This window comes from Suillus bovinus (genome assembly GCF_016758785.1).
Source record: "Suillus bovinus strain UH-Sbo-P2 chromosome Unknown EDB93scaffold_3, whole genome shotgun sequence".
Taxonomy (NCBI): Eukaryota; Fungi; Basidiomycota; class Agaricomycetes; order Boletales; family Suillaceae; genus Suillus; species Suillus bovinus.
Window position 1 is genome coordinate 153,245 of NW_024542059.1, and position 25,227 is coordinate 178,471.

The following is a 25,227-nucleotide window of genomic DNA, read 5'->3' on the forward strand; positions in this document are numbered from 1 at the left end:
CAGGCCATGTCAACCCTGGCTAGTAACCAGCCCATTTATGGGGCAAGTCGTCGATAGACGGACTGGTAAAAGAATATGATTTACGACTACTGTATGACTTTTGACATCGAAATACATTATAACACACTACACGCATCAAATTATCGTAAATTGTCCGCGGTCTGCGAATTTCGACCGCCATACATCTCCCGTCGATTCGCTAGGAGAGTTTTGGCATTCCGATCCAGAGTTGCTTGCAGTCTCGCAGCCTGTGAGAGAGGAATGGATAAGGGAGTATCACGAGATAAGATCTCCAAATACGTACTGCTGCATCTTCTGGTCGCAAAGCACCTTTCGCCATGTTATGTTTTCCAAATTTAAGGCGCTTGATACGTGTGGTTTGTGACTTGCCAAGCGGATCCTGTTCCAGGAGGGCTTGACATTCCTCCTCTGTTGCTACATATCCCTGCAATAGTGAGAAAAACTTGTGTCGGAGGACGGTCTTGATTTTCTCCAGTGCCTGTGAGCTATACCACCCATCTCGTTCCTACCAACGCACATCATCAGTGAAAACTCGTTCTCACATCATTAGTGACTCACGTCACAGACTTCCCGTAGGTCTTCGTCATCTTCAATCATCTCCTTCAACATAGGGTCGTGAATATCGCATAATTGGAACGCAGCCGTCTCTTTAGTGAGAGTCTTCCCGTCAAATATGTGTGATTTACTAGTGATCGTTTGCATTGAGCCAGACACAGTGTCAATTCAATTATAAAAGCTTACCGCCGGTCAGCCTCGAACGACTCCTCTTGCTCGATGGACCTGCTGATATATGTGGCAGCTGACCTGCCCTCTTGCCGACGCGCTACAACGGAAGGCCGTGCCATGGGGTGATTAGCATTCCGAAAATATATCCGTTGATATCTTCAGGCCTTGACAGTGAGTGTTCGCTGATAACAATACACACAAAACTCACATTCGAGCATCCAATTCTTTCCGAGGGTCGTATTTAAATCGAACCACTGCATCTCGCCATGGTCCATCTGAGAACATATATCCGGCCAGGGGCATGATAATTTTCGAGCTGTAGTCGCTTGTTAGCCGTCTGTGATTACATGACGTAGTGCGTACTTGTGTATTTCTCTCAATTCTGCAGGCGAAAATTGGTTGTAAAGAGCAGCACGAGTCCACACAGGACGTTCATTCATGAACTGCCCAAATGAGCAAGCAATCAAACAAGAAGGATAAAGAGCAGCTCACTTCCAGTATTCGATTTAAAAGTTCACTGCTAGCTTGTGTGCGCACACTTTCAACTGTTGGAGGAGGGCCCTCCGGAACCTAGTGCAGAGAGTCAGAAATGCTGCATGAGTCATGAGAGGTTAAGTCAAACATTAGGATCGCTGAAAGTAATCGTCACTGGCCCGTGACCTTTCCATCGGCCCTTGTTAATGAGCCTCTTGCGCTCTTCGCCAGTTTCTTCATTGATGAGGGACGTCACAATCGAAGCAGGGTTGGCCTTGAAGCTGCGGGCTGGTCAGCAATTTAGAGTAGAACGAGCAGAACACTCGCTTGTAGTTTTGTGGTACGTTTTGACGGCTGAACAGCGGAGGGGGGAATAAGCGTAAGTTGCTGCGAAGTCCAGGAGTTTGCTCGCTTTGCTCTGTCAATGCTGGGTCTAGCTCGGGTGGGTGGATAGATGCTGGAACCACATAGTCCTCTTTTTCCTCCGGAATCGAGTATTGTCGGATTGCATCGACTTCGGAATGTGAGGTCTGCATATCAACGGACTGCAATACTGCTTACCATCCATTCGATCCATTGCAAGGCGCAGCTGTGCCAAAGGATCATTCATGTCAGGCTGAAACTGATAGTCCGCCATACCTTATATTTGCAAACATGTTAGTGAGACACTTGTAATCGTAGATTAGACTCACTGCGAAACCGTGCGGTCTTCGGGATGATACCCACCGCCTCAGCAGTGAACTCTCCAACACATTCTCCATTCGAGTGCCTTCGTCTCCGTCTCACAACTTTCAACAGAATATTGTTGGTGCTGACTATATCTCCCGGTATTGGGTGTGCAAATGGATTCCCTGGTCGTAGATTGAGCTCAAGAAGTGCCTCATTCTTGGCCGCGGTGCGCTTGAATGCGGTTTCAAGGCGTGAATGCCCTCCAAGATTACTTACCGCCAACGGAACAGATTCGGGTTTGACATAACCCGGATATTCAATAGAATAGAATGGTGTAGATGGCAGGGGTCTTTCCGGGGCTTCGGAATGTATCGTGGTGGTGGGTGCCTCATCTGACATGACCGTGATTAAAGAAAGTTTACAAGGGGCTAGTAAGTCGCTTATATCAGAGACTCAGACTAAGAAGTACTATTAGACACCTATTTTACGCTACAGAAGCCATTTTAATCCCCTCCAGCCTTCCTGGACAGGCCCATAAGCTCCTGTATAGTATCCTGGCAAAAGGAATTTGACGAGAGCGTAAATTTCGGAGAAAGTTTTCCTCACCTGCGAAGTGAGATCCACACCCGCCTTTTGCAACTCAGAGACGACTTTCTGCGCTGCTTCCCTAAACTCTGAGTTCGCAGCCAACTTCATCATCTGGAACGCCGAGGGTGGGGTGTTTGCGTCAATCCCTGAAGCAAAATGCATGAATGTGTGAATAACAACATAATTCGCGACTGACCTTGAGCCTTCATGAGTTCCGCAAAATCTCGGAGTGCCATCAAAGCTTCTGGTTTATCTGCAAGTTTTCCGAATATTGAAGTGTTCTTGAACTGGGAAAGGAAGGCGTCTTCATTTTCTGAGGCTTGTAGTCGTGGTGTGTAGGAGAATGTTCGGCGACAACGAAGGGGTGCCAGTGAAGTCGGACGAACCGGTCGTCTTGCTGAAAGTAATGCTCGACGTATGTAGTTCATGATAGAAGGTTGGAGGTTGAAAGAACCGTGAGTGTTGGTCTGTCACTACTAAGTTGGTAACAGCCACAAACGCGTTTTGACGAACGCGGTCATTACCATGGATAACGACTACTTTTCGATTGATGCTATTCTAGCTGAAAATCAGGTTTGTATGATGTACTTGATATTCTAATACTCAACATCTGGCTTAGAAAATACAATGTACCTTCAAAGTCGACATCCCTGACATGGGTCACCTCGCAGGTGGATCTGACCGTGACGTGCGCGTCTCAATTGCCCTTTTCACGCGTATTATTCAAGCTACCTAGATCAAATCATTGACGAAGGCTCCAATACCGATCTGGCTGGCCTATATCATGTTGTTCTCGTGCGTTCAAGTCATATATAGCAGGCACAAGGACAAATGGATCTTCAGTGACTGGGCTGACTTCACTATCCCTTCACCCTTTGGCACACGAGTAAGAAACGCGCTCAATGCTGAGCCTCGGAGCGTAAAGCTATCCAACTTGGTTGGTGCAGGTGGACTATGGTACGGTTTTGGAAAGATGGTCATGGATATGTGAGTCTCGCTGTTGATTTTAGGGAGCATGTTTGACTAGGTATAAGTTTGAGTGAAGAACAGGCAAATGGTATGTCAGAGGTGCTAACAAAGGTACATTGCCTGCATACGTTGTGTGATATTATCAATAGTTGTTTTGTTCAGGCCTTCAAGGGGCGGTTGCTGGAGGTGATTGATCAAGCGCAGCATTTCGCGGCGCTTGGCCCTGCGGGAGGAGGAGGACCTTCTACCGATACTGCACAGTCATTCAGAGAAGGGCTTGATTGTACAGAAAGAGAATGTCAGTACTGCCAAAAACTATGGCTTGGGTGCTTACTTACCGGTCTGTAGTATTTGCGCTGGCTCAAGAAAGCGCAAAACGAATAAAACGTTGGCATGAAGGAAATGACAAAGCACGTCGATGAAGAATTCTATGATTTGCTCTGTATACTACGATAGATCATTGTTCTTTTTTGTCTGTATCCGTCTCCATACTAGTCGTCACATTCGCAGGAGCTTTCTTAAGTTCTTGCACGAACCTATGCATTGACCTCAGTTTACTGTTCAACATTTGTATGCCCAATACAACGTACCATTTTACGCTCGCCCACAGAGCGAGCTGTATACCCATCAAAACGAAGAAGTGCGGGTTGCCTTTCGTTAGGTACGCTGACCAAAGGAAGACGAAGAACAGCAGTGCAAATGCAGCATCGACGGCGAAAAGAAACGTCGGATGGAGGGATGAACCTGGTTTCAGAATGAAAGAGACGATCGAGAGGTCGTCTGAGTTTGACGCCATCATGGAGTAGCGGATGCAGTTTGCAGTCCGAAGTCCGTTTGAACCATGAAGTGACAAGTCGGGAGTAAAAGTTCAAAATTTTAAATTAAATAAAGTTGTACTCTTCAAGTTTGAGTTTAGTGACGGGCCTTCTGGCTATGGCAACCTCTACACGTGTCAAAAAGTATGTATCAATGTTGTAACCGATTATAAGGAGACTAGTACTATTACAAGGTCACAGGTGGAAAGGGCCGAGCCGGACTCAACTCCAGGCCTCAGTGTACAGAAATCCCAGGCAAAGCCAACCCCACGTCATCACCAGTGAAATGTGATTGCAAGTTCCTCACAGCGGCCTGTGCGTCCGTTCTGGAACTTCTGCCCACCGCCACATGATATCTGATTTAATGTCACTGCCTTGCTTGTGCAATGTGAGCGTGCAGCGGCGTACTCCACTTCCATCAGATGAAGAATCAGTCTCTGCTGATGGAATGGATCAGCGAGGCGAAACAAAAATAGAACAAATTAGTAATACATCGGTTAAACGTGGCTACCCATTCGAAATACTTGTGTGTCACAAAAGCGATGGGTTCGGGTCGAGGTGTTTCATCGCCGCTCTCTTCTCCGTCGAAAACGGGGACAGCTGGGGTCCGTAGGACGGGGAGCTTCAGTTTGTCAAGTTGTGAATCAAATAGAGCGAAACGCATAGGAGTTCTACATAAAAATGCTCGATTTATCGTTGAAATATTGCATTGTCATCCAACGCACTGTGATCCTGGGGAGAGGAAAGTTGCCAAAGCCAACGCATGGCTAACAAGCTGGAGATATGAGGCGATGGTGTGCCTTGGCAACGACCGGTTTTCCTAAAAACGTGATGCATACCGCAAGAACGAATAATACATACGGTTTGTTTTCACTCGTAGGCAAAAAGTACGCAGATAACTCGTGCAAAACAAGCAATGATGGAACAGAATTTAGAGTTGCTTTGGCATCGAGAGGCACAGGATTGGAGGCCTCGTGTGTTCTAAACGCGGATAATAACACGGCCAGGTGATTTGGGGTTGGAGGGTAACTGGCAAATTGATCACATTACCTCCACACACACACACAAAAAGGGACCAACAAGATATCAACCTCGGAACTACTGCGACAGGTATTCCCTGTTCCAGAATTGGTTAGTAGCCATTCGTCATTATACTCCCGAAGGCTGCGTATAAGAGCCTGTCGAGCAGAAGAAAGAAGTAAAGCCTTGGCACCCGTTGGAACTGACAAGCACATGTGAATTGGAGCTGAAGGGTGATAATCTCCTTGTACTATAAGAGATTTATAAGGCGGCAAAGACGGATCAGACGTGGAGAACATTTGAGTCATGGTGAACACAACTGCTGGCACTGCCAGTAGTTCCTGTGCATGAACAAGGGTACAACGCCACAGCATCTACCACCACGTGATCATCGCATGTGAAGCGCTCATGAACAGAACTTTCCATTATACTGATTTTGGATCCTGGGAGCCAAAGAATCCCTTTCTTATATCCTGACATGCGTAGGTGGAGGATATTTCCGCAAAAATCGCACGTCCTATGCTTGAGCGCTAATCCTCACGTGTGCATCGCACAGCACTACATAAACCTACGACCAACTTGCGATTATGCAGGTTGCGCCTCCTCAACTGCCCTTCTTCAACTAACATTCTCGCATCCTGAGCCATATTGTCATTAATGGCCAATATAGCAGCTCGGACGCTCGTAAGTGCAGCACAGACAGCTGCTCAATTTGCTCCAGTGCCATGGCTCGCACCCGCTACGGGCATAATGGTCGCATTGATCAACATGTTCGCAGCAGCGGAAGCAAATAAGTATGTAATATCTCCGATGGCCCACATATCCGAGTACTGAACAGTCCATCACAGACATGGGATCATTCTACTCCAGGATCGCTGCTTGAGTCTCATGTCCATCATCAACAAGGAGGGACAGAGTTTGTCCCCTGATCAACAGCTCAGGCTGTGTTCGGGTGCCCATGGGTTAGCTATGGTCTGACTTGCGCGCTGATCGATCAACTGATCTGCCCATCAGCACCCTTCAAAGTATTTTGAACAGAATGGAGCCGTGGTGCTCCATGTCCAGGGTCAAGCTGTTTGTCAAACAAGACGAGCTGGCTGGTACCATTCAGCAATGCCACACAGATATTTCAGATTGCTTGGTCAAACTACAGGTACAAAAGCGTGCTTTAGCAAAATTGTCCTAACGCCTTTTCAGGTCGCCTCTCATATATCAATTCATGCTTGGCAGGAAAGCTTTGAGTTAAGTCGCATACAAGACAAGGAAGACATCCTGCAGTATCTGGGCGACATCAGAAACCAACAGGAGCTTATGCAAGTCGCACAGGCGAAGCAAGCTGCAGATCTGCATCAGATCATGACATTGATGCAAAAGGTCACTCCAACTCACTGCTAGACTAGTCCTGATGAACTCATCGCTATGCAGAATCTTCCAGGTCAGATTCCAACCACAGATCGTGGTATGGAAAGCAACCTGTACTACATACAACATTCGTCTCAGTCGCTTTTACCAAACATGAATCTCAAACGCGGTGAAGTGAGACGCATAGGGCAATATGCTGTCAAGGGAACAGGATCAGCAGATATATGGGAAGGCTATTATTTGAACGAGGAAAAGGTGGCCATTAAAATCCTACGGGCTGTCCACTGCGAGCCTCAAACGCTTCGGGTACATTATCCCTCCCCTCTGCTCGAGATTGCATCCTCACATCATTTTCTAGAGGTTTAAGAGAGAGGTAGAGATCTGGAAACGCGTGTGGGAAGCCGACCGCGGAGAGCATATCCTTCCTTTCTATGGCTTCTGTCAAAACGATGGGCCTTTCCCGTAAGCCCTTCCTCCACATGGTTGTCCACTCTTCTTACCACATCATTCGATCAGGTATGTTGTAAGTCCATGGATGGTCAATGGCACAGTGGACGAGTATATAAAAAAGTACCTCAACGTAGATCATCGTGCTCTGGTATGTACAAGTCTTCTGAGAATGTTTGGTGTGATGTTGATTCGTTACAGATTACAGGCATCTGCGAGGGCGTGAATGTCCTGCATAGCATGACACCCCCGATCGTACATGGTGACCTCAAGGCGGTGCGTAGCTTTCATCTGCAATTTTGAGGGCCCGACGTGATTGTGTGCTTAGTCCAACATCGTCGTTGATGCACGCGGGAACCCCCTGTTGGCCGATTTCGGCTTTGCCAAGGTAGCATCACATTCTAATAGTCGATTGATCACATTACTGATATGTGAAATCAGGTCTTGGAAGATGTCACGGGTGTAAATTTCACGATGTCTGCTGGGTACTGAGATTGACAATGCGATTACTTGCGAAGTACTGACCTAGTTTGATTCAGGGTTTCCAATTCCCAGAGGTGGCTTGCGCCAGAGCTCTGCTGTGATGGCGGCATGCTTACCACCCAATCTGACATCTTCGCATATGGCATGACTATACTCGAGGTAAGTTAGAATTTCATTCGAGAACAATTTGCATATCTCATAGTATTTCTTAGATTATGACTCATCAAGTACCATGGTACAACATCCGCCACACAACACATGTCATCATCAAACTTTCTAGGGGGGAGATGCCCCCACGTCCCAGTGATCCTGCGGCTAGCCAAAGGGGTCTAGATGACCGTTTATGGGGGTTGGTCGAGGGCTGCTGGTCAGCCCCCGAAAAGAGACCTTCAACGAAAGATATTCTTGCTTTCCTTGGGTAAAATCAAATATCGCTATATCTCATCACCTTCTCAGCCGCACCTTCTCATGCAACACCATCCCTGGCCCAAACCCGCGGCTTCCACAGATAGCTCATCGTTTTCATTGTAATCTGACATTGCAACTAGCTGCAGAATCAGTGGGGTGGACTGTGCAACAAAGCAAATTATGTTTCTCTGATCAGCGCCTAGTAGTACAGTAACCAAAGTTCAGCTACCATAGCCAACATGCAGAATGTAAAGTGGTGATCTAACATTTTGCCGACATCAATGCACTCATTTACATAAAGAAGGAACACTGAGCTGAAGGTGGTGCGAATCATTTACGTAAATATTCAGGCCTTAGAGATGCATCCATTCGCATCCTATGTGCTGCGAAGTTATTATCGTTCAACAGGATGGAACGAAGACAACTTATACGCCAACTTGACCCGTTCTTCTAACGGTATGTCCTTCAGGAAATGTATTGCTAGTCTGGGCTAAAGCACTCGTACCATATAACCAGCTATACTGGACTTCAGCGTCCCTCGTGGCCTGCATTTGTCCATATCCAAAGCTCCTAATGGACTCTTCAACACCTCGTATTCCATGAACGCTATGCCGTCGCTCAACGGCTCAGTAGGCTACATATTCACGTCCTGCAACCTCGACGTGAAGAGCTCCGGTAGTGTCCGTTTCAAAGACATGGTCGAACGTTTCAAGGTGTACGACCAGCCCCGCAGGCCAGAAGGCAGGGAGGAAGAATGGCTTGCCGGAGAGCGCACTGACACACGTGGTAAATCTTCTGAGTGTGGTCGTTTTCAAGTATTGACGTGCGGGATTCAGATTATCTGCTCTATGGCCGCCTGTACCTGCCTACTGGTAGACTTGATGCGCTCTATTCTACGCGCTTATCACCCACTCTACAGGCACTTGTTGCAGCCATATCAGATCCACGGTCCACTCTCTCTTCCGAGAAGCGGTCTCGAGGCGACAATGTCAGCAATGTCATGTTCAGCTTACAGCATGACATCGGAAAGTGGTGCTCTGAATATACGTACAGTGCAGAAGACGGCATGCTGGGTGTACGCGTATTACACAACTTTGGCAGGCTCAGAAATCCAACTGAGCCTCCTGAGGATTTGAGCTCGTCGCCTGGAACAAGACCTAAACGTGTTGACGAAGAAGAGGCAACTGGTGGTGGTCTGAAGGGCAGAGTTTCTGCTGGTGCAGAATTCTACATCAGCGCAAAAGAGAGGAGTGCTGGAGGTAAGACGAATGATCTTAATCACTCCCAGGCACTGATAATCCACTTCCAGTATCCACAGGCATTCGTTTCACAACTCTCCCCGATGCAACCCCGCCATCTTTCCAACTCCCCCAACCATCATCATCACCACTCGCCCAATCCTCTCGATCGCCCCCATCTCAACCACCGACAACTATTACCGCTCTTTTTAATCCGATGATGGGACATATATCCACAGCTTATGCTGCGCGTGTAACACGCGACCTCTCGATGTGCTCTCGGTTCGATTTCAACGTCTACAGTTATGATAGCGAGTGGACGATGGGTGCTGAATGGTGGATGCGACGAGCTGCCTCGAAACACGACGATGAGCTCGAACCATCACTTATTCCTCCAGAGCAACCATCAGTTCCTGTTCCACAGGTTGAGTCTCTCGATATTCCTTCGGATATTCATGGAGTAGTGAAAGCAAGAATCTCGACTAACAACGTGAGTTGCAATGTGTCATGATATGCCGAGGTCGCTTATAGCTCAATCCAATTAGAATGTCTCAATAATGTGGGAGGGCCGCCTGAAGCAGATGCTTGTTAGTTTGGGTTTCGTGTCGGATCTCTCCAGTAGGTCAAAACCAATAAAAGCCATAGGACTAGAGTTATCATATTTCAGCGCTGGTTAATCCAGAGTCCCCTGCATACACATATCTTAAACTGACAGGAACCATTGAGAGTTGAGCGCTCAGCACCAGTCAATAATTGCGTGTAAGGTATTGTACATACACCCCACATCGGTACAGGTATGAGAACAGAGCAGCAAACCGTGGAGCTAAGAGCGTAGAAGGGTATGTGACGATTATATGTGCAGAGAGAGTTAGTTGCAATTTTAATTATCCAACAGAACCACGAAACAGAGGGGTCGACGTGCAACCAAGAAACCGGAGAGTACAATTGTCGATGAGCAAAAATATACATACCACGTAGATCAGGGCAAGAGATTAAGCATTGGTAACAAAATGGATGAAAATAGTGGAAACATTCAGTCTTTTGCGACGGCGACACTTTGGGCACGGGGCATGCCTGGTATACCGCCAATCGTTCTTGCCAGCCGAGATAATGCATCTCCAGTGATGACTGGCCGAACGCTATGTGGGGTACGTTGCCCCGCCCCTCCAGGAGGTGTCGAATGGGTTCGCGCATGCGCTTGGACAGGCGGACCTAGGGGAGAAGATGTACCTGAACGAACGGCTCGCTGATTTATCGCTGCCGTGCGCGGATGTGGAAAGGCAGGTCGGCCTTCCGTCTTCGATCGACTATGCGATGGACTATATGCGTGCGCAGCAGACGGGGCACCTGGGGTCGCTAACGATGGAGCGGAATGGGATTCCGGAAGGCCCTTAGGCGCATGGATGGATCCAGCGAGGCCGTGATCACTGGAAGAAGAACTGAGAGTCTTTTCTAGTGCTTCTACCTCGACAAGGGAGGGAGCGTGGATAGACTGTGAAAGGCCTCCCCCCCTAGTTGCAGGTGGCTCTGCACCACCTACGATCAACGCTGATTTGGCTATCGAGTTGGAGCGTGCAGTGTTTGAATGCAGGCTATCCCTTGCCTTGGATGGATGAAGCGAAGGCTTATCGACATGCATGATAGGCTCAGGCGCGACAACGGTAGCGGGAGAATCATGCGCATCTGCGCTGGCCGTGACAATAGTATCGGGTGGATTAGATAGGGGTGAGGAATCCGACGTGTCTTTGGTGATTTCGCCATCAGCATCACCGTCTAAAGGTTCCACGTTATGTTCCTCTTCCTCGTCCTCAGCGTCTCCTTCCGTCTGAGGTTCTGGCAGCGGCTTAAGCGCATCTGTCAATATGGGTGATATCCTATTATTTATTTCATCTGCGCTGGTATTGGTCCGAGTCGTCGTAACACCCCAATCATCAAGGTCGGGCAACGAGTCATCATCTTCACCAGCCCAATCGATATGGCTTCCAGGGGTTGAAGGCCTGTTTTCAGCCATTGCAACTGCCCTGACACGTTCGACCAATGCGTCAATATCGTGACGAATTTCAGCCTCGTGTGCAGCTGCCGGATGAAGAGGGATATCTTTATGTGGTGCGATAGAAGATGAAGTAGAAGATGCTGCCCTTGGCTTCTGTGGAGGTAGCGAAGTGGACGATGGTATACTTGGCTTAGTAGCGCCATTTAGGGAAGGCTTGGCATGCTGGTTGGTGTTAGTGCGTCGACGTCGGCTAGCATTATGACGACTTGGTGTGGAAGACACGTTGCGCACAGAATCTGGAGTCGGAGAAGCTGGAGCTACGGTTGCAGCCGGGATACCGCGAGAAGCACGCGTTTTAGGCTTGTGAGCACGGTCAGCTGGACTAGTAACAACTTTTTCCGGAGTTGCACTAGTGGCTTCCGATGGGGATAGGCCCTTACGAGTTGGTGAAGGCTCGACCTTAGGCGTGGACACGTTTGGGACGGAACCGTGGCTCTCCAAGGGTTCTGTGTATGAAAGCTTGCTGCCGCCTTTGATTACTGGGCTGTTTGAAGAGCGACCACCACCCCTTCCACCACCACGAGTACCTCTGCCCCTTCCTACACCGCGAAAAGCAGATCCTGCCTCTCCACCGCGCGGCTTATTCCAATCTCGCGACCGAGATTGGGGCTGGGTAGAAGGGTTTGCACTGGTTGGGGGAGTTCGGCTGGTGGGGCTCGCCATGAACCGTCTTCGATAAACAACGATTTGGCGATGGAAACGTTATGAGTTAGCTAGCCTGTTATATGGTCTAAGCAGCGTTCAGCAGCTGAATGAAAGCGACAAACGCCGACAATTGGATCTTGTCTAGGTTAATTTGGAGGAAGGGTACGCCCGGTCAGATTTTATACAGAGCAGATAGATTGCAATATACGGCCAGTCAACAAAAAGGGCGTTATGGAGCCAAGTTCTAATAGCAGATCTGGTATCGAACCAAACACTGCAAAGCAACAAACCTGCTCAGCGACCCTGACAGTGACTATCATCTGTAATAAGCATGTCCAAGGCATCACAACCAGAACTTAAGAAGGTAGACTTCTATTCAAGTCCTGCCTTTGTATGCTAAACGGCTTGATTTAGTTTATGGACAAGAAGTTGTTCGTCCATCTGCAAGGTGGCCGCAAAGTTAGCGGTACTCTGCGTGGCTACGACCTCTTTCTCAACCTCGTTATCGACGATGCTCTGGAAGAGTCAACTCCAGCTCAGAAACATCCCATTGGAACGGTGGTACATCCCCTCCCTCACTGCTGCCTGCGGGGAACACCTTATTCACATCTTTGCAGGTTATTCGTGGTAACAGCGTAACATCGATGGAAATTCTCGAAGCTGTCCGTCAGTAGTAAATGGCACCTTCTGCTTGTTACACTTATAGATTGCTGGACGGTTCGGCTTCTACTATCGCTTCTGGTACTACCCACGCTAACTCTTTAATTCTAGCAAGCTGATCAACATTCCATTGTATATTCTATCGTTTCAAGTTGACATGGCCTCCGTCTTGATCGCTGGGTCTGATGCAGTGTAACGGAAAAGTACACGCACCTTGCTGTTGTAATCGTATCTATATTTCTGCGAGCTTCGCAATTCTATACGAAGCGTCCTCCGATGATATCAGATACTAATCGAAATCTTTCATTGATCAGTGCGAGCGAAAATTCACCCCCATTTGTGGATCGGAGAACCATCCTAAAAAAAAATGCACGATGTTGCACATACGGACACCCGTTCGTTATCAATGCATCTTAGATTGACACGAGAGGATGTCGTCCAGCAACATGCAGCGAATATAATTCTGGCCGTGATTGCAATACAAAGGCGAGGATTGCGCGTGTACAGCGTAGGTCATACCTAAAGAACTCAGGATGGTCAAAGCGCGTACACATGTGCTATACAACTATTGAGAAATTATATATAAGTTTTCTGACTCTCAGGCTCCGAGATCGTACTGCATGCGACAAGCATCATGTGAGGGAAAACTTGTCGCAAAGCTGTAATTCCTAGAAAGGAAGTTGGTACATTTTTCGCCGGAATCACTTCAAGCGAATTTGTGGACTGGCATCAATTGCAAGAGGCTTCGGATACTACTGGCCAGTCCTGGCGCCAGACTAATTACTGTTCCATGCGGAGACAGCTTTCTAAAGTCTGTCTTTCCGCTACAACCCAAATTCATTCCCTGCGTCGACTTGTTCATACATCTACTCGTTGCTTATCCGCTATAACCCTTCCGTGTCATATCGTGCATGATGCGTATTCCGGTCCAAGCACAACCGCTGCTTCACAAAAAAGTTCCAAGGACATCATTCAGAAGGAAAAGCTTTCCGCTCTTATGGAGGTCCTCTCGCGTGAGACACGGAGCTATCCCAGAGTATGGTCATGCTATGTCGATTTCATGAATTACGCAGAATGCGACGATCTTCCTCTGGAAGTTCATCAAGCAGTTCTTCGACGTTGTGTCCCAGGCGCGTATACCCTGAGAACATGGACAGCGCGTCGCATGCAAACAGGTCAAGCTCCTCGCATTCCTCACCATTTTGAGGCCCGTCTCAAGACCGTCATGCGTAATATCCGAGCAACAGGCGCAGATGCTACTCTTGACGACTACCATTTTGTTCTGTATCATTTTGCCGCCGTGGGTCACTATACCGGTGCAATGCAAGTTCTCACTGAACTTACGCATGTCTGCAAATTGGACCCTGAAGCGAGAACATTCGGCTTAATCCTCAAAGCAATCGCACACCGTTTGTCTCTGCCAATATATAAGGTGCAGCGCGAGGACATGCTTGCTGACGCGAGCAAGCTTTGCCGGAAGCTGCTCAAGGAAATGTCAGCTCGGAATATGCCTTTGACATCTTTCAACCTTGACTTGGTGATCCGTATCCTGAAGGAGGTGTTAGATCAGGAGGGGTTCTATCAGCTCATGAAATTGGGCTATGGTATAGACTTGGATTATCCAGACCACCCTCCATTACAAGGCTCCAGCATGTTATCACCTTTTTCCACCGCCGCTCTCAATACCACCCTTGACATGCTCGGTCGCCTCGGCAATGTAGCCAAACTCGTACAAACTTTCGAGGTCCTCACTCAACCCCTTCCACCACAAGCCAGCCAGCACTATTCACGGGAGTTCGATGATGAGGATGACTTTGGAATCGCAAACCCCGCTTCAACAGAGCCACACCTAACTCCTCACGCCCGGCCCAATACCACTTCATATAACATCCTGCTAAAGCATATCTCGCGCGCGGGCCACGCCACCTTTGCACGACATTACCTCTACCAAGCTGTGCGCCTAGATCGTTCGGTCGACCGTCTTTTACGGAGTCAGCTTTATCGTGATCCCCATGGCACGCTTGCACCACATTTCAGCCTAAACCGGGGCACCATAATACCTGTCTTTGGGGAGGCCAACAGAGACAAGAATCTGGAGTTGATGCGATGGGTTGGATGGGTTACGAGACAGACCATACGGAGGAAGAAAAATGATATCGCGTGGTACTCTGACCAACGTGACAGTTTCCCTCCTCCATCTCCCTTAGAATCAACCTCCTCTAGTTCTCCCAGCTCCCCTCCACCGGACGTCTCGACGGCTCTAGACGTCGACCTCGACACTCCTTCCACGCCTCCAGAATTTCACCCACCGGAGAAAATATTCGATAGTAGACCTCCATCTTCGGATCCTCCAGAAAAGTCTAGACGAACTAGTGACGTGGTATGAGAACCACTATGAAGTCGCGCTCAGTCGGGTGACGCAAAGGGTGAAGGAGCGACTTGGCAGACGGGTATGGGCTGGGAAGAATATCTATTTGCTCAGCAAGGGTGCCCGGGTAATTGTACCAAGGAATGAATGGACGAGGATCGTGAACTTCAAGCAAGGAAAGGCTGGCTTTTTAGGAGGTCATGGTGGTCGAATTATGCGGAACGGATGGGTTGCAGGATATAAAGGGTTCAGAGCACCCAGGCCCCAGCCCTTGCAATTTTGTAGGTGATTTAATGATGACCTTTAATGTGACTGATTGGATGTCTTTAGTTGACCCATCATCGATGAGCTGATTTGACCAAGTGCCGTCGCCATCTGGTCATCTATACCACCTTTTGCGCAACATTCATGTCAGAGTACTAAATTCACGCGGTTTCGCTGCAACTTGGATAGTGTTAATAACATGGATTGATTGCGGGTGCAGGTATCATACATGTTGAGATATGGGGCAGAGTCCAAGAAGACAACAACGTGATGCAAAACATGAGAACGGGGTTTCAACTACAACAGTTTTTTGTGATCTGCAGCTCTTTCATCGAGGACTTTATCCATCGCATCCAGCCATAAGCGTATGTCAGTTTGGAATCGGGACTTCTTGAGATTGCTGGTGGTCGACGATGTACTAACGCCGACGCCAATGTATCTCGCAAGTGCAAGAACAGGCAAACGCCGAAGGGCGCGTCCTGAAAGTTGCTGTGCCTGTGGGAGTTCCTGAGCCACGAATACCGAGGAGAATGGTTAAACCTACTCTGCATTTATCAGCAAGAGCCAGCAAAGTATACGCAAGCTCCTTCGGTAAATTAGGCAACATGACATTACTTGCACTAGAACGATTCTCGCCGTTCTTGTCCATGTACAACGCTAGGTCAAGCGGTGGTACTACCTAAGAGGCATCATCAACAAGAAGATCTACGATGAGATCAAGTTCATGGCCAGCTCACTGTCTCCTGTAGGATTCCTTTGTTTATGAATTCGCACAGAGAGCTACGAAGAATCTCATAGATGGCTTCGCGTGAAGGTAAGTCAACGTATTGGATGATGTCTGCTCGATCAACGAATGCCGAATCTTCAAAAGGTAATCAGATATCCCAGACATCCCGTATGCATGGCCCTCCCGCATCCTTACCTATGGCTTTTGCGAGGTTACTCGTGGACATCACTAGGACGTTCTTCTGGTGCCTTAGCTTGTCCAGTTGCGTGAGGAGAGCATTGACCACCTATACACTTTGTGAAGAATGCACATCATGAGAGACACTTGCAGGCGTACCCTCAGGCCGTCTGATGGTTCTGTGCCTGCCATGGCGCCAGCTCTGGCTGCAGTAAGAGATTCCACTTCATCTAGAGCGCTATAAGCAGATGTGACAACAGCCTATACGCGTGCGGGCTTTACCTATTAGCACAACAACGAAGCAGTCTTCATCTTCCACCATTTCCATGATGTTGGTGAAAAGACGTTGTACAAGTTTTCCAGACTCAGAAAACCAGCGAGAAAACAGGGAGTGAGAGTTAATCTCTAGGAGGCGTGACTGAGAGTATCTGTTCGTTGCGAGAAATGTGAAGTTCGTGAAGAAGTTCATATATTGAACTTACCGATGAGATAATCTTATGGACAATTTTTGAGCTAGTGCTCGACATAATGATGTCTTGCCTGTCCCTGGAGGGCCATGTAACAAAACTACACGGTTCCATGTCACCAAGTTAACTGAGATAGGGTCAGCATAGATCACGGTTGCCTAATTGCTTCACCCACAGTCGACATCAGCATCACTCAAAACAAAAGTTGCGTGAATGTAATCGAGTAGCTTTAGCTTGATGTTATCCGCATATATCAAGCCATCCCACAATCCCTCCCATGCCTTGCATGGGAGTTCGCACACGCTTGCAGCGAGCATGTTCTCCTCACCATCTCTACCTGGTGTTCCGTTAGCATATTCTTCGACCGCATCGGCTTCATGTGGTTGGTAAGCGTGAATTTCCAGTGACACCTCTTTGAGGCGCAATGACATTGATGGACTTGCTGATTCTGATATTGCGATTCGGTCCACCGACGAAGCAAGGGTTGGGTCTGTTTGCCATCCATCAAGAATGGACGGGAGTTGGATTGGATCGTAGTTGTTGATAATGAAATTTCGGACAAGACCTTGGATGACGTCTACGCGTCGTCTAGATTTTGTCGAGAGTCGGACCTCGACTAGTATGCGTCACGATCAGATGATGTTTGATATAATTTTAGTTGTAACTGAGACTTACCGTGCACGGTCCATATTACATCTGATTTGATCTCATCCATGTCTGAGTGCAACGTTGGTACCGCGTTCCTATTACCTGTTAGTCGTTGGGGACATGTAGGAACAAACAACGCGTCAACAACGATCGCATATTCACGTGACCTACTTATCACTGATTGTTGTCAGCATCAATTCCATCATTAACCGAGTCGCCACGATGGCAGAATCGGCTGGTGTATTCTGTCCGCTGCCCAGTGAACAAGACAATGTAGAGCTGGCCCAAGGAAATCCTGTTCTTGACTCGTCAACTTTCATTCCACCGCTTCCACTGGCGTCGCCCAGCATTATCATAGAATTCTGCGACCGAGTACGCAGTACTTGTTGTAAAAGCTTACTATGATTGATGTACTATCTGCTATCTAGTGTCGATGGTAAGAGGGATCAATACTGCTAACTTTCAACTTCGTTCATTGCTTGTAGGCTCCATCGAGCGACCTGGGTTTCCACAGAACTATTCCTTACATTCCCACCTCCAGCCTTGAAGGCAATATCAATCATTCCTCTGAATTCTGAGGAAACTGGAGGTCGATTTAGGGTCTGGCTCAACCTCGAAGGCAGTCCCCCCCAATTGATGTGGGACAGGAAGATCGAGGGTGGTTTCCCGGAACTGAAAGGTTTGGTTAGTTCAAGGTGTTCTAGTCCATGCGATGAGATCTTTAACTGATGCCCTATCAGAAGCAGCGTATTCGCGACCACGTACAACCTGGAAAATCTTTAGGTCATTCTGATAAAAAGAGCGAATGACGTGTTAAAGGGTTCTGGTCAAACTTTGTTTGGAAATCATTCGAAGTAGACGGTGAATAAAGAAACGTTGCATACTACGTCACGATAGGTTCGAAGAGTGTATGATATAGTGAGAATCGGTTTGTTGCATATACTTAAGTGTCCGTCGCGAGAAGTGCTTCACTTTGTTCTCCGCCACACCCGCACACTCGGACGGCAGTAAACCTTTGTGAGCTCGATTATTCGGTTTCTCTTCCTCTCAAACCAACATGAGCACTGAGAGGCTCGAAAAGCTCATTAATCAATGCAAAAGCAACGGTTGGTAGTATGCCTTGGGAATAGCCGCATCAAAACTCACGGTGTCCACAGACGTTGACCAAAAGGTTGATGCCGTTACAAAATTGCAGGCAGAGTTCGAGTCTGGCATAGAAGTACGTGTCAGACACCTAGTCGATGAGCTGAGCCTCATTTACTGGTTTGTACTTAGATCACAGAACCAGAACCGGTCATTTCTACCCTCAAAGCATGTCTTCGTATCTCAAATCAACATCTAACAACCGCCACGCTCTCAGCCCTTCCTCATCTACTTCCCTTGATCGTCTTGCGCAACAATGTTGTCTCAAACGCAAACGCGCGTCCACTATCAGCATCGTCCTCCACGTCGTCCACTCCCGGAACGTCGCATGACTTGATGATTCTCCGCCAGATTTTGAATGCGTTCCTTCCCGCTCCTGGAGTCATCGAGCGTCTCGGTGATACCCGCGAAAAGGCTCGTGACAAGGCGCGTGAAACACTAGTTATCCTCGGTGGACTGGCATTCAGGGCCCCATCTGCTTCAAAGATGAAGGATAGCAAGGGGGGTCCAGAAACGCCACTTGCAATATTCGAACGTTTCTTCAGAGATAGCGGCTTTGGAAGCAAGGTCGCCAGAGTCCGAGAACAAGTAAGTAGAACCTTCCAAGCTGGTATGACGACTTCTCACTCTCTACCATAGTCAATACTAGTCCTCGTGCACATCCGCCGAACCCATCATCTTTTTCCTGTTCGACCATACGTTTCATTGCTAGTGGACACTTTGGAAGACACGGATGGGAATGTTCGCGCATGCGCAATGCCTTGCGTTATTGAGCTCTACACTGGACCGGGCGTGACAGACGCTGCTCGTTCAGACCTCAAGAAAGAGCTGACGAAGAAGGGGGTACGCAAAGCGATCGTTGAAAATATTCAGTCGCAGCTCATGCATTCCAGTCGTGCTGGAGCAAGTACTCCCCAGAGCGAGGGTTCCGCGGGCAGTGGAGAGCCTAACGCAAAGAAGGAGTATATTCCCCCAAGCATGATGCTACAACAGAATCGTCGGCCAACGGTTGGCGCGGCATCCGGAGCTACGCCTGGTATGACGAGGGCAGCAAGTCAAGGAAATGTGAGAGAGATTCCGAGGCCACGAAGTCGAGCCGCAGTTGTCTCTCCGCCTTTGTCATCACAACCTTCAAGTGAAGCAGCTAGTACGGTTGAACCTGCTTTTGTATGTTCTTTGATATCGCATCTCGCTCCGCAGAGATTGATCTGGGCAACGATTATAGATTGCATCTAGCCGAGATTTGGAAAACGAATTTCTAACATTTGCAAAATCATTTGAGGTACTGTCGACATCCTTGAATGCTTTGCCAACTTCTTAACTTGTGACGCAGGGAAAGGAAACGGAACACAACTGGGCTACCCGCGAACGTGCCATTCAACGTGTCCGTGGTATGCTCTCCGGAAATATCCATACAAGATATCCCGACGTGTTCCTCCAATGCCTAAAAGATGGATTTATGCAGTCCTCCATAAAAACAGTAAGCATCCCAAACTTACTAAAAACGTCTTACACACAGCTCTCCTTTTTTTTTCAGCTCGTCAGTTTGCGGACAACGGTTTCTGCAAACACCTGCTCTCTTTATTCCGAGCTTGCCATTGCGTTGGGCCAAGGGATTGACCCGTTTTGTGAAATGTTGTATACGAATTTGCTCCGAATGGCAGGATTTACCAAGAAAATTGCTGCTCAACAGTCCCAACGATCGCTCTCCGTCATAATGGAGCATGCTTCAGCACATCCTCGGGTTCTCCTTTCCCTCCTTTGGAACACTCTCCAAGATAAGACGGTGCAATCTCGAACATTCGTAGTATCCCACATCACCCACTATATCCAACTACATGGGATACGGGCGAGATCGCATATAGAAGCGAATGGTGGTGTGGAGATCCTAGAGAAGTCCTTGAAGAAAGCGTTGGCTGATCCCAATCCTACTGTCAGGGAAGCAGCCCGCAGTGCGTTTTGGGCATTCAACGGTGTCTGGCATGACAGGGCAGCTGTGATTCTCGAGTCTCTCGATCCTACAGCACGCAAACAGCTGGAGAAGGCATGTCCAGACCCTGAAGCCATTGCCAGTCTTCCCTCCACCGCACCAACCACACCAAGTGTCAAGAAGAGCAGCGTTGCAGCTGCGATTGCCGCCAGTCGTGCCAAAGCCAAAGCCATTGCAACTGCGCCTCCTACCCTGAGACATCAAGCAACGTCCTCATCACACGCGACACGCGCAACATCACCTACAGTACGGAGAGTTGTCTCGCCAATAAGCCCTACGGTTAAACTCTCGAGTGGGCGCAGCTCGCCATCGCCAGCTTCAAGGTCCTCGTTATCCCCTCGTTCTTCCCTCGCCCCCCTTACGCCAACAAAACCACGTGTCCTGGGTGGGACTATGCCTCGTTCTGTAAGCTCTAGCGCGGTCCTGACGTCGCATTCACGTTCCTCTACCGATTCATCGGTGTCATCCAGCCCCGAAGTAAACCGGCGCCGAGGCTCTTCTCCCTTGGTTTCACCCATATCCCCTAGTCGTTTAACTACCATCCGTAAAACTGTGCACCCAAATATTTCGGATTCCTACCACGACTCACCAACCCCTCGTCATCATGCACCTCCAGTTCCAGTTCCAGTCCCACCTCGCCAGTCAACTGTAATGCCCGATATTAATGATGATCAAACGCTCTTACTGGCAACCATTATACCCATACCCGATGACTGTGATTCTGAGATGGACGACGAGTCTGTCAATCTCATGTCTTTCTCGACTCCATATAAGGTGTATCCTCCGGCACCCAGTCAACAACGCTCATTCTCTCCCCGCTCCGATCGTTCAACGTCTTACACTAGTTCTGATGCGTTGTCGAATGGAAAACATTTAGAGACAGCACTTGTTGAGGATGCCCTTATAGCTCGAGCGGAGCAAGCACAGAGTGCTGCAGAGCGGTTGCTAGAACTGAACGACCCGGACGGTGAGGATAATCAGCACTCCACAATTCCCCCGTCACTGCTCCTTGGACGTAGCGGATCTGCAACACCAAAACCCAAAGTGCAAAATGCGCCCGCGATAATACGAAGCTTGGCTCCTCCTGTGACTCCTGACAACCGAACTGCAGCCATCTTCCGCCAGGCAGCGTTATTCAAGAATAGTCCTGTAAACATCAAAGCTATAGACAACCTCGTGAAGCCAGTTCAAGACCAGGTGCATGAGACTAGTTGGTGGTTGAAACGCACGTCCAGTGAGTTGCCATTGGTTACACATCCTTGCTATTTTCTGATTTTGGTCTTATGCACGCAGCCCTCGGCCATGCCACACCCCTCAAAGCAACTGCAGTTGAAGATCGAGTACAAGAACTCAACGACTATATTACCTCAATGGAGAGCGATCAAACTGACATTCGAGTTCTCCAAAAGTTGGCGCTGTTGTGCAGCAGCAATCCCATACCTTCCGCAACGACGTCTCCCCTGAGTCCGAGACTGGGACTTCCTTCCACCGTCTCGCCTTTCCTTGGCATCAGCCGCTCTCTTCCTCCGCTGATCCCTGATATATGGACCAAGGAAAGGAGCTTTGAACGGCTATTCAATGCTCTGATTAAGTTTCTTGATCCTCTAAGGGTGCACTAATTTGCTTTTTATTGGTACCATTTCTTACTCATTTGACCTATTTGAATAGGATGCAGAGCAACTCGAATACGGTCTCATAGTTCTATGGGAATTGCTAAGCTGCCAAGCACCATTCGTGGAAGGTCGGGAAGCCGACATCTTCGCGACTTTGTTTACTGTGCGGTACTGTAATGCTGTTGATGTAAATCTTGTCCCTTGCTGGTGTACTCTATGCTCACGACAGTCAGGTTCTTGAAGCAACTAAAACAATCCGCGATGCCCTTGCAACACGCATCGAACCTGTTTATGGTCTAACTACGATGCACGGCAGCCTGCGTGCGTTTCTAGCCGAACCTTCGTCAGATACGAGTGCCAAACACGCATCGCATGCCTTTGGACTAATCGCCATAGGCAAATTCGTCATGCGCTTGCCCGCTGAAGTTCTTGAGGAGGAGCTTCCACGCTTAAAATCTACTCTGATGGCAGCACTAAACGACAGTACTCTTGTCATTCGTGAAGCCGCGTACGCTACTATCATCGCTGCGCAGCTCGTGCTTCGGGATGAGACTCATCTCTTCACGTTGCTCGACGGGCTCGATGATAACAAGAAGAACTTACTAACGTATTACTTCGATAAGCACAACGCGAGGGACCTTGGCATAGATGGCAACGGCGTTGGAATGACGAAGCTAGAGGGTCAGATGGGGAGGTTGGACAAGCTGATGAATACCCCGCAGAGAGAGAAAGGTCGTGCATCGGAGTGAATGCTCATTGCTCACGGTATTCCATGAAATGCTTATGTTCAGCGACTAATATGGATGTGTTTCGAAGCTACTATGCTCGTTAATATGTCTATTTTCATTGCTATTTTTTATGCTGTTCGATTTGTATGACTGGCGCGTATATATACCACGTTCATTTTTTTTTTCTCCGTTTCGCATTTGCAACGCCGGTCCTGTTTATATTACACCTCATATGCTGCATAATGGAACTGATTCTTCTGATTGAGTGGCATCATTAGTTGGCATCATAAATGCCATCACAGGAGGATTTGGCAAGTCTAGCGACGAAGAGCCACTCTATATAAGAAGAAACCAATGCCTGACAGCATTCCACCGACATGACCTGCTGTATCTGTCATCGTTCTCTGCGACATCAATCAATTCAATTGACCAGATAGCACGAGGAGTTACGAAATCAACTCACAGCATCTGTAACACTCCTGTACACATCAAACGCGAGGATGCCAGGAAGGAACGCCCACGCAGGACAAGGGATGACGAAGAATATTAAAAACGTCGTCCTTGGAAATGCACAGGCGTAAAATGCGACGGTTGCTAATATTGCGCCTACACAACATTTTCATTTTCAGTGGATGAAGATGAACGTTAATGAAAGGGTGAGGAGATGTACGTACCGCTTGCGCCGTGTGAAGAGTAGTTAGATTGACGTTTGTAGAAACGGTTCCATACGAGACTCGTCATGCTAGATACGATGCCCCCTTGTGTTTTTTGTTAGGGACGTCGCGTGAGTTGAGAAGTGGAGGAATACCGAAAAAGTAGAGCGCCAAGAAACGCGAGTTCCCGAGGACTTGCATGACGCTGGGGGCCATGAAGTAGAATGAAAGGCCATTAAAGAATGCGTGTCCCATGTCTTGATGTGAAAAACATGAGGTTACTAGCGCCCACCTGCCCGATGAATGAGGCAAAATGCGCAGCAATCAAGTAAGAGTCAGACGCACACACGACCGGAGGTGATGTTTTGCCAGCTAACTAAAAAGTTGTCCCGGAGAAAGATCAAGAGTGTGGGGTCACGAGTAGTTTGCTGTAGATGTGGATGGCTGTCAGCTGTACCCTATACATTAGTCTTACTGAAAGCTCGCGCCTACGAACGTATGTGGACTTGGCGCCTTGCCAGAGAAGAAACACGCCAGCGTTTATTACGATGATGGCCACGAATATGACGTTTCCGTTTATTGAATCTAGCCAGTTTGGCCTGCGGGGTGGACGACGGGGGGAGCTATACCGGAAACGAAGCAGGTCTCTATGAGTTGCATTACGCAGCTGCGCACGAGCAAATTGAAGGAAGGTTGGCAGTGAACTGGTAGTACCAGTGGCTGTCTGAAATTGGACAATTTGCCCTGGCAGTGACAAGAACCGCGACGGTCTTAGTTGTGGAGGAGAATTAAGTTGGGAAAGGGTATTGCAGTAAGCCAGGCGACTGTTGCATTTTGATTGTATAAGTGAGCGGTGAAAGACCTGTGAGCACCTTTTCAACATGAGCAAGTGAGTCGAAAGAGTGCAATGCGTGTTGACCACAACGTTCAAGTTTATGCAATCTCATCAAATCCATAGCTTTGGGCCACGACAACGACTTAAACATGTCTCATCATCTCTTCCTGCTTTCTCCGTCTGATACGCCAATATACAGTCTGACGCACTACTCTACTAAGCTAGCGCAGCAAACGTCGTCGTCGCTTTCATCAAACTTGCCTACATGGTCTACCTCTGCGTTTGCGGGTACACTGACTGCGTTGTCAGGAGCGTCTAGCGCTACGCAGTCTCACCACGTCCAAGGGGGCGGTGTGAGGATGGGCGGAGGGCAAGATCGACATGTGATCCAAATGATTGCCAACGCAAGTCTGGATATTATTGAAGATGTCATGCGAAAGGAAAGTGCCATGTAAGTCATTACATCCCTTATCATTATATTGCTCCGCTTGATCTTGGCAAGGTATCTGAAATCTGTAGATAAATTCAATGAATGGACGGTGTCTGCGTTTGTCACCCCAGGCAGTATGTTGAAGCCTTCTCTTGTTTATTCTTCTCATCCTCACCTTAGACATGAAATTCATACTGCTGCATGAGACCAAGAATGACGATGGGATTCGGTCCTTCTTTCAGGACGTCTGGGAACTGTACCTCAAGGTCAGTCGCTCGTAGATGATTCTAGAATTGGTCTGACTGGATTGGCAGACAATGTTAAACCCATTCCACACGGCACATTCGCCGATACGCAGTATTGTGTTTGATACACGTGTTCGGGCGAGTGCGAAAAAGTATCTTTAACGACTCTGGGAGCAAGAACAATAACTTTTAGTACACGTGTACGGCGATTGCCATAGATCAATACACTAGCTTAGGCTGTGAGCTTAATTGTTATGTGGGCTGAGCTCGACGACCGGTGTTAGGGGGAATGACTGATGTAGCACTGCCACTTTTTATATCGCTTTGGCCCACTTTTATTTATGAACTCTTCCGAGTCCAA

General features: G+C 48.3%; 14 protein-coding genes across 14 annotated transcripts; 7 read left to right on the forward strand and 7 right to left on the reverse strand.

Moving 5' to 3' along the window:
• Positions 1 to 60: 60 nt before the first annotated feature.
• EDB93DRAFT_1116746 (RNA polymerase III transcription factor IIIC subunit-domain-containing protein) lies at positions 61 to 2,291 on the reverse strand (the record flags this gene model as incomplete). The annotated part of the gene is made up of 11 exons (XM_041448346.1): positions 61 to 248; positions 305 to 526; positions 580 to 706; positions 763 to 903; positions 956 to 1,063; positions 1,111 to 1,190; positions 1,240 to 1,317; positions 1,370 to 1,502; positions 1,549 to 1,735; positions 1,783 to 1,860; positions 1,914 to 2,291. Coding segments are annotated over 11 exons (1,640 nt in total), but the record flags the coding sequence as incomplete, so codon positions are not given.
• EDB93DRAFT_1116750 (uncharacterized protein) lies at positions 2,292 to 2,970 on the reverse strand. Its single transcript, XM_041448347.1, has 3 exons — positions 2,675 to 2,970; positions 2,497 to 2,624; positions 2,292 to 2,444 (listed from the first exon to the last, which is right to left on the reverse strand). Exons 1-3 carry the CDS (start codon positions 2,904 to 2,906, stop codon positions 2,394 to 2,396), a joined length of 411 nt encoding a protein of 136 aa, XP_041312596.1. The 5' UTR covers positions 2,907 to 2,970; the 3' UTR covers positions 2,292 to 2,393.
• Positions 2,971 to 3,003: 33 nt separating this feature from the next.
• On the forward strand, positions 3,004 to 3,869 carry EDB93DRAFT_1237679 (uncharacterized protein; the record flags this gene model as incomplete). The annotated part of the gene is made up of 7 exons (XM_041451448.1): positions 3,004 to 3,051; positions 3,098 to 3,166; positions 3,215 to 3,273; positions 3,322 to 3,465; positions 3,513 to 3,558; positions 3,610 to 3,745; positions 3,796 to 3,869. The coding sequence occupies 7 exons, from the start codon at positions 3,004 to 3,006 to the stop codon at positions 3,867 to 3,869; spliced, it is 576 nt and encodes a 191-aa protein (XP_041312597.1).
• Positions 3,708 to 4,428, reverse strand: EDB93DRAFT_428533 (uncharacterized protein). Its single transcript, XM_041456333.1, has 3 exons — positions 4,038 to 4,428; positions 3,782 to 3,983; positions 3,708 to 3,723 (listed from the first exon to the last, which is right to left on the reverse strand). The coding sequence occupies exons 1-2, from the start codon at positions 4,244 to 4,246 to the stop codon at positions 3,905 to 3,907; spliced, it is 288 nt and encodes a 95-aa protein (XP_041312598.1). The 5' UTR covers positions 4,247 to 4,428; the 3' UTR covers positions 3,708 to 3,723; positions 3,782 to 3,904.
• EDB93DRAFT_1116767 (uncharacterized protein) lies at positions 4,391 to 5,631 on the reverse strand. Its single transcript, XM_041448348.1, has 5 exons — positions 5,343 to 5,631; positions 5,124 to 5,291; positions 4,988 to 5,062; positions 4,755 to 4,933; positions 4,391 to 4,702 (listed from the first exon to the last, which is right to left on the reverse strand). Exons 1-5 carry the CDS (start codon positions 5,588 to 5,590, stop codon positions 4,566 to 4,568), a joined length of 807 nt encoding a protein of 268 aa, XP_041312599.1. The 5' UTR covers positions 5,591 to 5,631; the 3' UTR covers positions 4,391 to 4,565.
• Positions 5,632 to 8,283, forward strand: EDB93DRAFT_1116777 (kinase-like domain-containing protein). The gene is made up of 12 exons (XM_041448349.1): positions 5,632 to 6,076; positions 6,131 to 6,244; positions 6,297 to 6,435; positions 6,480 to 6,656; positions 6,708 to 6,950; positions 7,003 to 7,106; positions 7,161 to 7,242; positions 7,293 to 7,367; positions 7,420 to 7,479; positions 7,533 to 7,576; positions 7,631 to 7,733; positions 7,787 to 8,283. The coding sequence occupies exons 1-12, from the start codon at positions 5,940 to 5,942 to the stop codon at positions 7,994 to 7,996; spliced, it is 1,488 nt and encodes a 495-aa protein (XP_041312600.1). The 5' UTR covers positions 5,632 to 5,939; the 3' UTR covers positions 7,997 to 8,283.
• EDB93DRAFT_1197959 (uncharacterized protein) lies at positions 8,284 to 9,933 on the forward strand. The gene is made up of 5 exons (XM_041450910.1): positions 8,284 to 8,438; positions 8,499 to 8,768; positions 8,819 to 9,241; positions 9,292 to 9,710; positions 9,766 to 9,933. Exons 1-5 carry the CDS (start codon positions 8,342 to 8,344, stop codon positions 9,895 to 9,897), a joined length of 1,341 nt encoding a protein of 446 aa, XP_041312601.1. The 5' UTR covers positions 8,284 to 8,341; the 3' UTR covers positions 9,898 to 9,933.
• A 320-nt stretch (positions 9,934 to 10,253) lies between these two features.
• Positions 10,254 to 11,279, reverse strand: EDB93DRAFT_1076080 (uncharacterized protein; the record flags this gene model as incomplete). The annotated part of the gene is made up of 1 exon (XM_041445206.1): positions 10,254 to 11,279. A coding segment is annotated over one exon (1,026 nt), but the record flags the coding sequence as incomplete, so codon positions are not given.
• Positions 11,280 to 12,249: 970 nt separating this feature from the next.
• EDB93DRAFT_1334303 (uncharacterized protein) lies at positions 12,250 to 15,299 on the forward strand (the record flags this gene model as incomplete). The annotated part of the gene is made up of 7 exons (XM_041455277.1): positions 12,250 to 12,309; positions 12,333 to 12,479; positions 12,536 to 12,584; positions 13,181 to 13,214; positions 13,251 to 14,936; positions 14,989 to 15,227; positions 15,277 to 15,299. The coding sequence occupies 7 exons, from the start codon at positions 12,250 to 12,252 to the stop codon at positions 15,297 to 15,299; spliced, it is 2,238 nt and encodes a 745-aa protein (XP_041312603.1).
• Positions 15,300 to 15,507: 208 nt separating this feature from the next.
• EDB93DRAFT_1334304 (P-loop containing nucleoside triphosphate hydrolase protein) lies at positions 15,508 to 17,356 on the reverse strand (the record flags this gene model as incomplete). The annotated part of the gene is made up of 9 exons (XM_041455278.1): positions 17,257 to 17,356; positions 16,757 to 17,197; positions 16,597 to 16,708; positions 16,397 to 16,542; positions 16,274 to 16,344; positions 16,133 to 16,223; positions 15,948 to 16,072; positions 15,755 to 15,889; positions 15,508 to 15,717 (listed from the first exon to the last, which is right to left on the reverse strand). The coding sequence occupies exons 1-9, from the start codon at positions 17,294 to 17,296 to the stop codon at positions 15,508 to 15,510; spliced, it is 1,371 nt and encodes a 456-aa protein (XP_041312604.1). The 5' UTR covers positions 17,297 to 17,356.
• A 59-nt stretch (positions 17,357 to 17,415) lies between these two features.
• On the forward strand, positions 17,416 to 18,176 carry EDB93DRAFT_1116792 (Rdx family-domain-containing protein). The gene is made up of 4 exons (XM_041448350.1): positions 17,416 to 17,601; positions 17,658 to 17,665; positions 17,715 to 17,913; positions 17,970 to 18,176. Exons 1-4 carry the CDS (start codon positions 17,452 to 17,454, stop codon positions 18,036 to 18,038), a joined length of 426 nt encoding a protein of 141 aa, XP_041312605.1. The 5' UTR covers positions 17,416 to 17,451; the 3' UTR covers positions 18,039 to 18,176.
• Positions 18,177 to 18,186: 10 nt separating this feature from the next.
• EDB93DRAFT_1324986 (clasp N terminal-domain-containing protein) lies at positions 18,187 to 22,967 on the forward strand. Its single transcript, XM_041455022.1, has 10 exons — positions 18,187 to 18,335; positions 18,387 to 18,448; positions 18,505 to 18,960; positions 19,012 to 19,539; positions 19,598 to 19,654; positions 19,706 to 19,852; positions 19,910 to 21,596; positions 21,656 to 21,972; positions 22,031 to 22,162; positions 22,209 to 22,967. Exons 1-10 carry the CDS (start codon positions 18,287 to 18,289, stop codon positions 22,722 to 22,724), a joined length of 3,951 nt encoding a protein of 1,316 aa, XP_041312606.1. The 5' UTR covers positions 18,187 to 18,286; the 3' UTR covers positions 22,725 to 22,967.
• On the reverse strand, positions 22,968 to 24,291 carry EDB93DRAFT_1116797 (uncharacterized protein). The gene is made up of 6 exons (XM_041448351.1): positions 23,853 to 24,291; positions 23,702 to 23,784; positions 23,512 to 23,648; positions 23,378 to 23,461; positions 23,167 to 23,309; positions 22,968 to 23,107 (listed from the first exon to the last, which is right to left on the reverse strand). Exons 1-6 carry the CDS (start codon positions 24,237 to 24,239, stop codon positions 23,021 to 23,023), a joined length of 921 nt encoding a protein of 306 aa, XP_041312607.1. The 5' UTR covers positions 24,240 to 24,291; the 3' UTR covers positions 22,968 to 23,020.
• On the forward strand, positions 24,125 to 25,149 carry EDB93DRAFT_428876 (Sedlin). Its single transcript, XM_041456335.1, has 4 exons — positions 24,125 to 24,642; positions 24,694 to 24,755; positions 24,802 to 24,887; positions 24,936 to 25,149. Exons 1-4 carry the CDS (start codon positions 24,341 to 24,343, stop codon positions 25,026 to 25,028), a joined length of 543 nt encoding a protein of 180 aa, XP_041312608.1. The 5' UTR covers positions 24,125 to 24,340; the 3' UTR covers positions 25,029 to 25,149.
• The last annotated feature ends 78 nt before the right edge of the window (positions 25,150 to 25,227 follow it).

What these genes read in the sequence shown, in the direction of transcription:
- EDB93DRAFT_1116750 (XM_041448347.1), bottom strand. Translation starts at nt 2,906, where the DNA reads ATGAACTACATACGTCGAGCATTACTTTCAGCAAGACGACCGGTTCGT. An exon ending in GGAACTCATGAAGGCTCAAG is followed by an intron (nt 2,625 to 2,674) that starts GTCAGTCGCGAA and finishes ATTTTGCTTCAG; the next exon opens with GGATTGACGCAAACACCCCA. An exon ending in GTGTGGATCTCACTTCGCAG is followed by an intron (nt 2,445 to 2,496) that starts GTGAGGAAAACT and finishes TCCTTTTGCCAG; the next exon opens with GATACTATACAGGAGCTTAT.
- EDB93DRAFT_1116767 (XM_041448348.1), bottom strand. Translation starts at nt 5,590, where the DNA reads ATGACTCAAATGTTCTCCACGTCTGATCCGTCTTTGCCGCCTTATAAA. An exon ending in TTCCTCTCCCCAGGATCACA is followed by an intron (nt 4,934 to 4,987) that starts GTGCGTTGGATG and finishes ATTTTTATGTAG; the next exon opens with AACTCCTATGCGTTTCGCTC. An exon ending in GGTAGCCACGTTTAACCGAT is followed by an intron (nt 4,703 to 4,754) that starts GTATTACTAATT and finishes CCATTCCATCAG; the next exon opens with CAGAGACTGATTCTTCATCT.
- EDB93DRAFT_1116792 (XM_041448350.1), top strand. Translation starts at nt 17,452, where the DNA reads ATGGCAGAATCGGCTGGTGTATTCTGTCCGCTGCCCAGTGAACAAGAC. An exon ending in TCCCGGAACTGAAAGGTTTG is followed by an intron (nt 17,914 to 17,969) that starts GTTAGTTCAAGG and finishes ATGCCCTATCAG; the next exon opens with AAGCAGCGTATTCGCGACCA.
- EDB93DRAFT_428533 (XM_041456333.1), bottom strand. Translation starts at nt 4,246, where the DNA reads ATGATGGCGTCAAACTCAGACGACCTCTCGATCGTCTCTTTCATTCTG. An exon ending in CTGTGGGCGAGCGTAAAATG is followed by an intron (nt 3,984 to 4,037) that starts GTACGTTGTATT and finishes GTCAATGCATAG; the next exon opens with GTTCGTGCAAGAACTTAAGA.
- EDB93DRAFT_1116797 (XM_041448351.1), bottom strand. Translation starts at nt 24,239, where the DNA reads ATGTTGAAAAGGTGCTCACAGGTCTTTCACCGCTCACTTATACAATCA. An exon ending in AAGGCGCCAAGTCCACATAC is followed by an intron (nt 23,785 to 23,852) that starts GTTCGTAGGCGC and finishes CCACATCTACAG; the next exon opens with CAAACTACTCGTGACCCCAC. An exon ending in CTCTTCACACGGCGCAAGCG is followed by an intron (nt 23,310 to 23,377) that starts GTACGTACATCT and finishes AATGTTGTGTAG; the next exon opens with GCGCAATATTAGCAACCGTC.
- EDB93DRAFT_1324986 (XM_041455022.1), top strand. Translation starts at nt 18,287, where the DNA reads ATGAGCACTGAGAGGCTCGAAAAGCTCATTAATCAATGCAAAAGCAAC. An exon ending in AGTTCGAGTCTGGCATAGAA is followed by an intron (nt 18,449 to 18,504) that starts GTACGTGTCAGA and finishes GTTTGTACTTAG; the next exon opens with ATCACAGAACCAGAACCGGT. An exon ending in GTACGGTTGAACCTGCTTTT is followed by an intron (nt 19,540 to 19,597) that starts GTATGTTCTTTG and finishes CAACGATTATAG; the next exon opens with ATTGCATCTAGCCGAGATTT.
- EDB93DRAFT_1197959 (XM_041450910.1), top strand. Translation starts at nt 8,342, where the DNA reads ATGCATCCATTCGCATCCTATGTGCTGCGAAGTTATTATCGTTCAACA. An exon ending in AGAGCGCACTGACACACGTG is followed by an intron (nt 8,769 to 8,818) that starts GTAAATCTTCTG and finishes TGCGGGATTCAG; the next exon opens with ATTATCTGCTCTATGGCCGC. An exon ending in AAAAGAGAGGAGTGCTGGAG is followed by an intron (nt 9,242 to 9,291) that starts GTAAGACGAATG and finishes ATCCACTTCCAG; the next exon opens with TATCCACAGGCATTCGTTTC.
- EDB93DRAFT_1116777 (XM_041448349.1), top strand. Translation starts at nt 5,940, where the DNA reads ATGGCCAATATAGCAGCTCGGACGCTCGTAAGTGCAGCACAGACAGCT. An exon ending in GCAGCAGCGGAAGCAAATAA is followed by an intron (nt 6,077 to 6,130) that starts GTATGTAATATC and finishes AGTCCATCACAG; the next exon opens with ACATGGGATCATTCTACTCC. An exon ending in ATGGCATGACTATACTCGAG is followed by an intron (nt 7,734 to 7,786) that starts GTAAGTTAGAAT and finishes AGTATTTCTTAG; the next exon opens with ATTATGACTCATCAAGTACC.
- EDB93DRAFT_428876 (XM_041456335.1), top strand. Translation starts at nt 24,341, where the DNA reads ATGTCTCATCATCTCTTCCTGCTTTCTCCGTCTGATACGCCAATATAC. An exon ending in TGCGTTTGTCACCCCAGGCA is followed by an intron (nt 24,756 to 24,801) that starts GTATGTTGAAGC and finishes TCCTCACCTTAG; the next exon opens with ACATGAAATTCATACTGCTG. An exon ending in TCTGGGAACTGTACCTCAAG is followed by an intron (nt 24,888 to 24,935) that starts GTCAGTCGCTCG and finishes CTGGATTGGCAG; the next exon opens with ACAATGTTAAACCCATTCCA.